The following is a 12,873-nucleotide window of genomic DNA, read 5'->3' as shown; positions in this document are numbered from 1 at the left end:
GTGTGTGTGTGTGTGTGTGTGTAGGGGTAGAATGGGTGGGGAGAGGTTCTAATTCAGGTTTGTGAGGTCTTTCGGGTGAAGTGTAAGCAAGGGATTCCTCCAGTAGCAGAACTGGCTATACTCTGGATTGACCAGCTCCACGTTGGGCCCCACTTTTACAGGTGGAAAGATGAGCTGCACGGTCTCCTGGAGCCGCTCATACCTAAGGGAGGGAAAAGAGAATGAGAAGTGAGAACTGGCGCCAAATCTAGGCCCTGCTGCCAGGACCTGGCTCAAGTCAAGGGACCTGCTCTCTGGCTTCACCAAATCTTTTCTCAGCTGGAACAGGACAGTGACAGGATCTGTGATTTCATTGGAAGATGGATCTCACGAGGGAGGAAACATCCTCTGCCAATGCAGGTTGGCACCTCTTCTGTCATTTATAATCTGAGAGGTGCCCCAAGCACCGAGGGGACAGAGGACTTGCCTAGGACTGTCTAGCCAGCATTGGTGAGAGTTTGGACTTGCACCCCATCTTCTTGGCTTTGATGCCCACTCTCTATCCACTATACTACAATGGCTTCTCAACTGAGTTGGCATTTGTAGAGTGAGTTACAGTTTGTAGCGTACTCTACACTCATTACCTTGGATATTTCGACCAAGCAACCCATGTTGTTGATTCCAGGCCTCTCAGACAGTGGGCATCTCTATTTACTGTGAAAACCCAGACTTCGGAGACAGGGCAGCATGGAGGTGGTAGAGATGAGAAGCCCTGGGAGTCTGACTCTAGCCCGAACCAATTTATTTTTTTTCTTTTTTTTAACCTATTCTATCTTATTACAAGTGTTCTTATGTGAGAACATGAGATCAAAGAAGAGATCAAAGGCAACACCATAATAATAGCTAACATTTATATAGTGCCTCCTATGTGCCAGGCACTGTGCCAAGCACTTTACACATTATTTTCTCATTTGATCCTCACAACAACCTTGCAAGGTAGGTGCTATTATTATCCCCATTTTACAAGTGAGGCGAGAAGAGGTTAAATGACTTGCCCAGCATCACACAGCTAGTAAGTGTCTGAGGCTGGATTTGAATTCAGGTCTTCTTGACTCCAGGCCCAGTGCTCTTTTCCTGGTGCCATCTAGCTGCCACAGTACAGCGTAAAGAACGCTAGCTCTGGAGTCAGAGGAGCTGGGTTCAAATTCCAGCCTTAATACTTGCTCCTTGTGTGACCTCAAGCAAGTTCTTTAAGGTCCATGTGCCTCAGTTTCTCCATCCATTAAATGAGGGGGATGGACTAGGTAGGTGACCTCTGATTTGAAAGTGACACTTACGTGGTCTTGTGGTTCTTGATAAGTTCCTGAATGAGCTCTCCTAAGGGGTTGACAGTGAAGATGCGGGATTTGGGTATCCCTACATGAAGATAGGCATAGACATCCTGGAGAAGAACAGGGAGAAATTGGAGAGGAGGGAAGGAGGAGCCTGGCCTGGCCCGGCCCAGCCCACCCTAGCTCAGAAGGTGGAGAGAAGACACACTCACAGAGGCACGGTTCCCAAAGCCAGCAAAGAAGGGATCTCCATGGGGCAGGAATAGGTGATGGATGTCAGTCAGGCATGAGATCTTGAACACCTCGGGCTTCTTTTCAATCACCTCCCTGGGGAGACCAATGAGCAGAGATAGTAATAGTAGCTGATCCAGACTGTGACATAGGTCATTATCCCCATTTTACAGAAGAGGAAAATGAGGATCAGACTTCAAAAGCTAACAACTAACAAATGTAAGAGGTGAGATTTGAATCCAGGCATCTCCTAACTCTAAGTTCAGTGCTGCATAGGGGACCAAGGTCTTTAGCCCTCTCCCAGGGAGCTGAGAGAAAGGACCAAGAGGTGGACATGGTGCAGTGGGAGGAGCTTGTGATGTGGATCCAGGAGACCCAGGTTCAAATTCTAGCTAGTTGTATGACGATGGGCACAATGCCTCTCTTGGACAGTTTCCTTATCTATAAAACTGGGATAATATTTATACTACCACAACAATAGCAAAAGCGCTTTATAAACCTTAAGGTTGAATGGTAGTAATGATGGTGTTGATTGAAATTGGAGAATGGAAAGGGGGCAAACAACTGAAAGCTCTTTGGATCCTGTTTCAGACAGTGAGAAACTTCCACATATAGTCCATCGCCCCCAGAAGTCACATCCTTATAGAAGCCTTGACTTCACCCTATAGGCATCAGGAATCTTCTAGTGGGGTACAACTTCCTCAACCAACAGGGCCAAGCTCCAAAGTGCCCAGGATAAGGAGTTAGAGACCACCCAATGTCATTTCGAGCTGTTCCATACATAGCACAATGCCAGGCATGTTGTAAGCACTTAATAAATGCTTATTGATTGGTTGATTCCAGGTGCATAATAAACTAATGATTTTGGATAGGGAGAAGGGTTACATTTTACCTGTGAAGGGCAGAGAAGAGGCTGCTGGGGGTCAAGAGGAGGGGGCCTTTGGGGAGAACACAGCCCTTCTCATTCACCCACCGCAAGTAGCGCTTAGTGAGGTCCGCCATGCCAATGGATCGGGCTGAGCAATAAAGGAATTTGTACCCGTTTCTGGAGAGAGACCACAGAACCCATTACAGATCCTCCCCTGATGACCACCAAAATTGGCTTTCCCAGTTAATCCTGCCAAGAGAGCAGACACCACTCAACGGGGGAAATCTGCCCTGAGACAATGGCAGGCACCGTTGCCCAGAGTTGTGCTCCTCTTTCCTGCTCTCTAGAGATACTATGAGAGCAGGAGATGCTCTGGGCAGGACTTCTCAGCATCTGGGATGCTGCCTTCAACATCACCAATGGTACACTCCAGGGAAGAGGCTCAGCTCCAGAGGAAAAGGTCAGAAAGGCCTTACAGTGCTCTGAACCTTTCTGACCCACTCTCCCCAAGGAACAGGCAAAGATGTAGGCCAATGTCAGCCTGCCACACCTGCCCCTTCTCTTCACCTTGAAAGCAGGGATTGTATTGTTTTTCTGTTTGTATCCCTGGCACTTCAAACAGTGCTTTGCACATAGTGAGTGCTTCATAAATGCTTTTTTTCATTCCTTCACTCATATTCATTCTTTCCTTCATTCATTCACACCCAGATGGGCCAGAACATAAGCCAATGAAGAGAAAAAGCAAAACAAAGCTGTGATCCAGGTCACAGAATAGTTAGCGGGATCTACAGCTATTTCACCTGAAGAAGGATGGCTGAGGAGGCACTGAAGCAAAGTCCTGAGTGCTGTGAAGGACCCAGCATGAGCGAGAGGAGCAATTGTCCTCTGAACTCTTGATGATTAGGCTAAGAATAAATGTCATCCTACTGTAGCAGGAGGGACTGAAGAAACTTAGGGATAATAGAAACCCACATAGATGATAGAAACATGCATTTCCTAAGAATGCGTCTCCGGGTTTTAAAGAAAACCTGCAAGGGTTTCAGAAAAGAGGGAGAGATTAGACCTTGAGATCTCTTCTAACCCTCAATTCATAGATTTTTTCTCTCCCTTCTTTGATGGTGTTGGAAGGGCTGAATTAAAATGGTTGTTATGGGCTTGAGAGGCTTCCCAAGGGGCCTGGGTGAACCCATGGCCTGTTCCTTTCACTGGCCACAAGGAGTAAAGGGCATGTTAGAGATGCTGGGTACGCTGTCCCAGAAACTCCCTGTCACCCTGCCAAGATCAAGTTGTCCCTCTCTGAAGGTAAGCCACCATGCCGCCCTAGCTTCTTCTCAGCCCTTGAGGTCAGAACTGAGCTACTAAGAAAAAATGCCAGGGAAAGTCTCAGCCCCCGTTGAATTGTGCCCTGCTTTTCTCTCAAGTGGCAGACACTGCCATCCTGTGGTAAATCTGGTCTGCTGCCTACCTCCCTCTCCTCCATCCCTACCCACCTTTCCATGATACGCAGTCATTCTCCTAGTCAACCCTGCAGGGACAGCAGATGAAATGAGGTCTGGGGCCCTGAACAGAAAGTACGCCTGGAGTCAAAGGCATTGCCACCAGGAGCAACGCCCTCTGTTCCTTCACATACTCCAGAGACACTGTTAAGAGTTGGAGATGCAGAATTCAACATCACTGAAGGCACAATCCATGAGGTGCTGGTGTCATTTCAGCTGAAGGCTTTGGGGACACCCCCTCCTCTCTCACTAAGCCTTTCCAGTTAAGGAATTGCTAAAGATCAATGCCTGGGATGGAGCCAAGAAACCCTGTTGGCCAGCCTAGTGGGCATTCATTCCTAGGCAGGGAAGAAAAGCAGACCTGAGCCTCTTCCCTCCTCAAGCAGGAATCTGCCACAAGACAGCCCCAGCCTTCCAGAAATACTCACAGGTGAATTTTGTGGTAAAGCTTAATGATGCCTTGGTGAGTCCAGTCTTTCCCTAGCTGGGGCAAAATGTGACCCAAAGCATCGGACCTGGGAGAAAGAGAAGAAATCAGGTTTATGGAGAGAGGTTGGGCCCAGTGCCGGGACTTCAGGACAATAGTCAAATGATTAGGTTGATATAGCACTTTCTTCACAACAACCTTATGAGGTAGGTAGGTACAAGTGTCCCATTTTACAGATGAGTTAACTAAGGCTCGCAGAAGAGTGACTTGCTCATGATCACGCAGCCAGCAGGTGTCAGAGATGGGATTCAGCCCTAGGTTTCTTCTGACTCCAAGTGCAATGGTCTTTCCACTACCCAGGGCTGTCTCTTTTTGAACAGGCTTCCAAAAACTCAATAGTGATCATCGGATAGGAGCCCAGCTCCCAGAACAGTACGATTATGAGCGAACAAAGGAATGAAAAAGTATTTCGTGAACACTCACTATGTGCTAAGCACTGGGTTAAGTGCTAGTGATACAAATGCAAAAAATGAGGGAGACAAGAGCAAATCCAATCCTTTAGATCAGGGGTCCACAAATTGTGGCCTGAAGGCCAGATCTAGTCTGCTGTCTTACCACCCAGAGGAGCCAAGAATGGATTTTTTACATTTTAAAGTACAATCACACTTCATTTAAAAATAAAAATAAAAACATAGCTTGTGGGCCAGAGAGAGGCAGGCAGCTGGCCACAGTGTGCTAACCCATGCTTTGGATCATCCTGTTCACTGAGCAAAGGGAGCTTGCTGTAGCAGATGGGCTGCTGGGCTTGGAGTTAGGAAGAACCTAACCTCTCCTTCCATCTCAGACACTTAATAGCTGGGTGACCATGGTAAGTCACTTAAACTCTCTGATCCTCAACTTCCTTAGCGGTAAAACGGGGGTAATAATAGCAGATCATATATGTCAAACACTTTGCTAACGTTAAGTTCATAATGTAAATGTGAGTTATTATAATCATTATCATCATCCATCTTTGCTTCAAGGAGCTCTAGTCAGCTATGTAAGAGGAAGGTGGTGTCACAGTCATTTCATTTTTTAAGCATGACAGTACCCAGTCACCTTGACCTGCTCCCCCAGGCCCCTTTCACTCTATCCTTAACCCTTCAAGCAGGATTTGGAAAGCGTTTAACTATTTGGAAGCACAGTCTCCCTTGAAACCCACCCCTCCCACCTCCCATACCTCCCCCCTTTCCTACTTTTCTTGCTATGTTTCTTACTTGGTGATGGTCCCATCGATGTCTGAGATCACTACCTTGTCGTACCAGTTCCACAGGTAGATGTTGGCATGGCAACGGCAGGTACCTTGGTACTGAGTGGTCACACTAAACACCACATCATTGGCTCCCTCCCTCAGGTTTAAATCTCGCTGGACAGTCCAAGGGAACCAGGGTAGAGTCAAAGGCAGCTCCAGAAAGACCCAATCCCTCTCCAGTTGGAGAGATTTAGCCTAACTGGCCTCCTGCCTCCCTCTACCAGCCTCTGGACTACTGTAATGAGTTCTCTTCCTCTCTTCTTTCTTTAAAAAATTGTTTTAAATTGAGGCTCTTTCAAGATCATCATTGTTACTTCCTAATGACTGTTCACCCCCAAAGAGAACCCTCCTGTGTGACAAAGTACAGTTAAGCAAAATAAATCAATATATTGACTACGTCTGCCTCAATCTCCACCCAAAGTCCACCATGTCTCTGATGAGAAGCATACTCCTCCTTTTCCCCTCCCCTCAAAGGCCCTCTTCCCCAACCCAGAGCCTGGCAAAGGTCAGACACAGAGATAAAGAGATGCAGACCCAGCCATCTGGGAGCAACCACCCACTCTATGCAATAGATCTCTACATGTTCTCTCTAGTCCCTCCTTACTCCTATGCCAACACGAATAGAATTTACATAACAAATGTCCGTGTATGAGTAAGCGTTCAGGGCCACTTCATATCATATGTATCATTGGGTGATTGGAGATCTTTCCATTAGAATGGGATACATTTTGATGCAGGCTGCAGGAAGCTTCTCCAAGCAGTGGAATACTCTGCATAGCCTTGTCTCCAGGGGAAGGTGAGAAGAGAATCCAGGGATAGAGGCTATAGTTATGAAACCCAATACATAACCAGCCCAGCTTGGCCACAGAGCTATATTCTTTATAAGGCAGACCCAAGGAGATATCATACAAAGAGTCATCCTAAATGCTCATCCCATAAGGCAGCATTACAGCTTAGCACAGAAGACAGGGCTTCGTGAGGTCCTAGAGTATTTTTTAAGGCTACCCACCTCTTCCTAGACCTCTTTTCCCCAAATTCCCTCTCTCCCATTCCTGAAACATGGAAACATGGACACTTTCCTGGACCCAGCCAAAGGCAAGAATGGCCCAACCCTCCAAACCTCGAACTTACAATCTGTTCAGAGGAGAGACGAAGGGACTTCTTGAAGGCATGGATATGACTTTGAGGTGGGGGAGAAGGGGCACCCAAGATCACCAGGGAGTCATCTTCAACAGATGAAATATCCATCTTCTGCCTGCAGGGAATCCAGGCCTGTAAGGTCCCTCTTCCTCCCAAGGTTTACCAATAGGAAGACCCACTTCCACCCATTAAATGACAATCCCACGGACAGCAAGTTCATCAAGTAACCTGGGGAAATGCAGTTGATCAGGCTCTCATCATCAATCCTCCCCTTTCCTCTCCCACCTGGTTTCAGCTCTACCTCTTCCAGGCACAGCTCATCACCAAAAAACTCCTCATCATAGAGATTGCTTCTACTTTGGTACCCACACTTCATAAGTACCCACAGTTTCTTCTGCCCCTCCTATTGGAGGGCTGAACAAAAAACTCCTCTCAAAGCCTTCCTTTAAAGAGAACCCAGAAGCCCAGCCAACTATTTGTGACTCTATCCCCTGCTGATTGTTTGGTTTTTAACTCCACAACCACCATCATGCCCTCCACACATGGGTAACCTTTCCACCCCCCACCTCAGCTTTTCAGCTTCCTTTTGTGCGATGTCTTACTCCACTAGACTGGAAGGTCCTTGAGGGCAGGGACCATCTTTTTCTTATTTGTATCCCTATCACCTAGTACCATGCCTGGCACACAGTAACCACTTCATGACTAAATGTGTAATGTATTGTATTGTATTAATCTGCATCAGATTTGTAGTCAGAGGACCTGGATTCAACTCCTGACTCTGCAACCCACTGCCTGAGCGACCTTAGCTGCTCTTTTATAGAACAAAGCAGTTAGATTAGATGATCTCTAAGATGCTTTTTGGAGACTGGAGATATAAATTGGGGAACTCCCCATGAAGAAACTCTCTCTACCAATGTAAATCTGTAACAAAGTCTTAGAGAAGGGTCTCTTAACCTGGGATCTGTGAATCTGATTTAAAAAAAAAAACATTTTGATAACTGTTTCAATGTAATTGCTTGCCTTTGTAATCCTGTTTATTTTATTTTATGCATTTAAAAACTATTCTGAGAGGAGTTCTCTAGGTTTCTCTAGACTGCTAAAGGGGGTCCATAACACAAAAACAGGTTAAAAAGCCCTGACTTACGAGTGCTGCCTATGGTATTGAGAAGTGAAGGGATTTGCCCAGATGTGGTAGAGGCCAGGATATGTTGGAGATTAGAGTTAAATCCAGCTCTTTCTGACTTCAAGGTCAGTTCTCTATCCACTTTTCAAGAAGACTATTATACTTAGAACCAGGGATGTATTGGTAAATGGTTAACAAATAGCTATTGGGCAGGGGTAGGAGGGGGTGGGGGGAGGAGATGAGTGTACCTATAAACACACAAGTTTAATTTGCACTACTAACATTTTCTCCATCACTTTGAGTCTACACAATCAACCAAACAATAAATCAAACCTTGATTTATAGCACTTGCTGGTTACAGAGATGTGAATGTGTGCACTGAGAATTTAACAATCAGATGCCAGGATGAACTGGCTCTAGTACACCTCTACAATTACTCCTCTGAGGCAACCCACTGCATTTTGGTGAGCTTTAACTTTCAGGAAATTTTCCATTTGTGGTTGTTGTTGAGTCATTTTTCAGTTGTGTCTGACTTTTTGTGAACCAATTTGGGGTTTTCTTGGCAAAGATACTGGACTGGGTTGCCATTTCCTTCTCCAGCTCATTTTCACAGATGAGGAAACGGAGGAAAACAGGGTTACATGACTTGCCCAGGGTCACACAGCTAGTAAATATCTGAGGCTGTATTTGAACTCAAAAAGATGAGTCTTCCTGACTTCAGGCTGGTACTCCATCCATTATGCCACCTAGCTGCCTATCAAACCTAAATTTGCTTCTTTGCAGCTTCTACCTATGGCTCTTGGTTATGGAGGACAATGTTCTTCTGGATATACCATGAAGCCTCTGTCCTCATTGCCCCAAAAAATCCCTAGTGTACCCTTCCTTCTTAATATATATTGGGACCAACCCTAACTCGGGAAGTTCTTCCTAGTATGTGACCTAAGTCTCACCTGCTTCCATTTCTTTGGTGTAAATGGAAAATAGATGATTATACCTTTTTATCCAATAGTGTGTGTTCTAAGTCCCCTCAAAGCACATAGAAGAGACTATGACTTGAGGACTTATCTGGGCATGATTGAAGGTACTCGGGCTTTGAGAAAGAGTCTAGCTTCACTGGGCCTGGGGGGAGGTTCTATCCCACAAGGCGATTCTTGCCAGGTATTGCTTTTCCTAGAGGGTGCAAGCTTTGAAGTACCAACACTGTAGGGTTGACCCAGTGTGACAGAAAAAGCTTTAAGCTGAGATTCAAAGGTTCTGGTCCTATATTTGTCTCTTCCCTACTCTGTGAGGAAGCTAATCACTTCCTCAGTGAAAACATTCATCCCTGGCCACCTGGTGTCCTGCAGGTGACACCAGGTAAGGATTTCACTTGGTGAAGTCTCTGTGAAGATTTCATGAGATAGTATGAATACCTTGGAGGGAGAAAAAAGTAGTAAAATGGATGAAACACTGGACTTGAAATCCTGGATTTGAATCTTGCCTCTGACTGTGATTAGCTATCGGATGGTGAATAACCAACTTAATCTGTTGGGGTGCCCACAGACAATCTTTAAGACTTTAACGCCCTTCCTGGGGGCCTGACCAAGATAACTTACTCCTGCTGGGGGGAATTCTTCTTTGAAGTAGATGCCACCTCCTGGACTTCACACTGCAGGGGAAAAGTTTTCCCATAAGCCCCTTTGTTAAAAGGAAAGATCCTGTCCCTGAGTCCAATCCTACCTCCCCTAGGTCTGGGCCCTTCTAAAAGGGCAAACGGAGACCAGACCTTCCATTCCAAGGGCCTTCTAAGAAGTGATCACCTACCTCCTTGGTTGTTGCGTCCTTTAGCCCCCAGGAGAACCACCAGCGGCCACTCTTCTTGGGCATTTTCTCCTTCACCAGCTTGTCAATAGTGCTCTGAATGCCAGACAAGATCAGGAAGGACACAGTGGACAGGGTGTCCGCCAAAGGAGCCTCAAAGACAGGCCTCTTCGGGGAATAATCCCCTCAAACAAATGGCATGTATCTCATCTCCATTGGAGACCAACAATGAAAACCCTTTCTGGCCAAGTTCTCTGAAGCACCTCTCAGAGCTCTCAGGAGAGATTATCTTGTCAGGGATGTTTGGGACTTACTCCAGAAGGCACTGCTTACATTTCTCATGACTCAAAGCTTGAGTGCTGGCATTGCCTCTCTAACTCAAGGAATTGATTAACCACAGCATTTGTCGATCTAGGCCTCATGGTGGGTCAAAGAAGCATCAGCAACAGAATAGAAATGATATGGTAAATGCTTGCTGAATAAATGGATGGAAGAAGGAGACTCAGGGGACCTTCCTCCCACCCAACAGGCCAGAACACCTCACAATAACAAGAGAGATGGCACTTTAGGGGAGATGGCAGGACTTTCGAGAATAAGGGACTTCCTATACAAAGTCACCAAGTGTCTGAGAGAAGGGTTAACAGGAATTGCTGCCCTTCTTTCTGACCCATCCCCCATCCAAACTTCCCCAAGAAAACTATGGATGACTTCCAAGGCCACTGTCCTCAGTCCCCAGGATAAGGCCATCTGGACCAATGTCTCTGTGAGCAGTTTCCTAGGAAGCACAGAAGGAGAAGGGATAGGCAGACAAGTCAGGAAGGGACTTGAATTGGTTTGAAGGACTTGGAAATTCCCTGTTCTGGGATTCAGAATCAGCCCCAATTTGGAGCTTTATCCCTTCTTGGCTAATCCCCAGGGAGCCTACAGTTTTATAACAGAGTTTCCCACCAGTTCCCCTTCTCCTTGCTTTCCCCCCTCCCCAAGCTCTCTAGTGCATCATCCAAATCCTCCCTATCACCAGAACAGGAAAGATAGATGGAGAGGGAGTTCTGCTCCATTACCTTGGGCAAACTCTTCCGAAAGGCCTGAAGGGACAGGATCATAGGTGCAGCTACAGCCCAGTTGTAGTGCCTAGAAAGAGGGAGCGTGGAGGAAAAGTAACTTCTCAGGAAGAATGGCTAAAAAGGCAAAGCCTGACTATTTGAGGCTGAAGGCCCCAAATGAGACTCAAGGCTGGAGCTTCCCATCCAGAAAAGGACCCAGAAAAGGTTTAACATATAACAATAATAACCCCTCTCTCAAAGCCCAACCAAATGTCCATGCTGTGTGTGTGTTGTGTGAACAACACACAGAAACTTTGTTTCTTGAGACCATTAGCTGTGAAGGTCTGGCAGGAGCCCTAAAATGCTGGTGAGCTGGGCTCTGATAAGACCTCTAGCAGCATAGGAATCCTAGGCAGTGTGATGGAACTCCTCCCAAGAGTCAAAGAAATAGATGGGGCAATAGAGAATTACTGGTTGTTCTTCTCGAAACCATCATAACACAGAGAAGAGTGCAAGTGACTCTCAATGTTTTGGTATCACAAGGAGGCAAGATACATCAGAACAAACCAGAAATACCAATACTTACCTGATGGAAATGCTTCAGGACAATTGATGCTAAACGCTAAAATAGGTAATCCGTGAGTACACATAAAATGAACTGAAAGTATAAACACTTTATGCCCCAGAATCATCTTCTAACAAAATTGGAAGCAGATCTCACCAGATATGGGCAAGGGTCTCATACTTTTTGTCAATTATATTCTCAGTTCCAAGTCACATGACAATGTATAGTTGAATAGCATAGGACAATTAAAAAAAATTCATCCCTAAGCCTCCATCAGATGAAATAAGAAATGAAATCAAGGGGCTGCTAAAATCTGAAGAAGGAAAAGTTGAGGACCCTGGAGGTCATAGAAAATCCTCACTTTTTAATGCAAACTCCAGAGATCCTACTTCATAATGAGAAAGATGACAAAAACAGTACTGAAGTCTCCAAAGTCTCCAATTGAAAAGGAGATGGCCATACTTAAGACTGGAACGCTGGAAGGTTCTCTTTGAGCTTGATGGCATGAATACAACTGGTAGATCAATTATACCAAAACAGAGTAATAAAAAAGCCAGTTTCTGCTTTAACCATTATGAGCAAACATATTCCCCCACAGCATTTGACAGAAAAGTATAAAAACCATTTCAGAACCTGCAAACAGTGGTATATGCCGCAGCTGTTGCCATGGTAGGAAAGGTGGAGCTATAAAGAAATTCCTCCACCACCACCTCCCGCCCCAGGCCACCATAGTAGAAGTAACTTGAGAAAACTATTGAAGATCTGTGGAAAAGCATTGAAAGATCTAACTGGTATGGTCAGTAGGACACTTAAACATCATGTTGCACAGTTAAAGGTAACAAAAGGCAACATACAGAAGTGAACAAGAAAAAGAAAAGCATATCAGAAATTCTAGACTCCCTTAATCAGCAACTGAGGGCCAAAGGTAAAAGGTTAAGTGATATGAAGGAGTCAAAGCAGCACAAAGAACAAATTTAGTAGTTCAGTATCAACTAAAAACTACTCAAGAGGCTTAAGAAATAAAGAAATCATAGGTGAGAAAGAACATCTAAAGAAGGAGGATGTGAAAAAATTTTGGTCATCTCCATGGTTGCAAGATGGGGACTAAACAAAGCCCCATCATTCCTTCCAGATGTACACTGAGTCTGGTCTTGACACAAAGTCTCAATTAAGGAAATAAGGCTGGAAAAAATGAGAAGGCACATTAAAAAGAAATTATGGCTCCAAGGATGCACAAGACAGACCCAGAAGAAGAGAATAATTTCACAACATCTACAAGCAAATTCTCAAACAAAAATACCACTTTGCCACAAAGTCTAGAATTCCTGGAAGAAATGAAACAAAATGTTTTAAAATGACATTATAAATTAAACAAAAGCTCTAGGGGAAGGAATTGGAAGAAGAATAAATAGTTCAGTACAGTACCCAAAGAACATATTCCCTAGAAAATTAGAATAGATCAAACAGAAATCAATGAATCTATGACAACAAGAAACACTAGAACACAAACAAAAAGTCTTAAAAGAGAAAGGGAGAGAGAGAGAGAGAGAGAGAGAGAGAGAGAGAGAGAGAGAGAGAG

The 12,873-nt window shown here is 45.1% G+C and overlaps 1 protein-coding gene across 1 annotated transcript in view; it reads right to left on the bottom strand.

Moving 5' to 3' along the window:
* Positions 1–6: 6 nt before the first annotated feature.
* LPIN3 (lipin 3) overlaps positions 7–12,873 on the bottom strand; it is a 39,703-nt gene continuing 26,836 nt past the window's right edge. The window contains exons 11-20 of the mRNA XM_027867321.1: positions 10,748–10,817; positions 9,690–9,782; positions 9,482–9,534; positions 6,755–6,878; positions 5,589–5,737; positions 4,334–4,420; positions 2,434–2,586; positions 1,523–1,637; positions 1,317–1,420; positions 7–202 (exon numbers count right to left, since the gene is read on the bottom strand). Of these exons, the coding sequence (XP_027723122.1) occupies positions 49–202; positions 1,317–1,420; positions 1,523–1,637; positions 2,434–2,586; positions 4,334–4,420; positions 5,589–5,737; positions 6,755–6,878; positions 9,482–9,534; positions 9,690–9,782; positions 10,748–10,817 (1,102 nt within the window). The 3' untranslated portion in view covers positions 7–48. The remainder of the gene's footprint in view (positions 203–1,316; positions 1,421–1,522; positions 1,638–2,433; positions 2,587–4,333; positions 4,421–5,588; positions 5,738–6,754; positions 6,879–9,481; positions 9,535–9,689; positions 9,783–10,747; positions 10,818–12,873) is intronic.

Source organism: Vombatus ursinus, unplaced genomic scaffold, assembly GCF_900497805.2.
Source record: "Vombatus ursinus unplaced genomic scaffold, bare-nosed wombat genome assembly UNPS02014785.1, whole genome shotgun sequence".
Taxonomy (NCBI): Eukaryota; Metazoa; Chordata; class Mammalia; order Diprotodontia; family Vombatidae; genus Vombatus; species Vombatus ursinus.
Note: the sequence above shows the minus strand (reverse complement) of the source record. Positions and strands in the feature narration are given on the sequence as shown.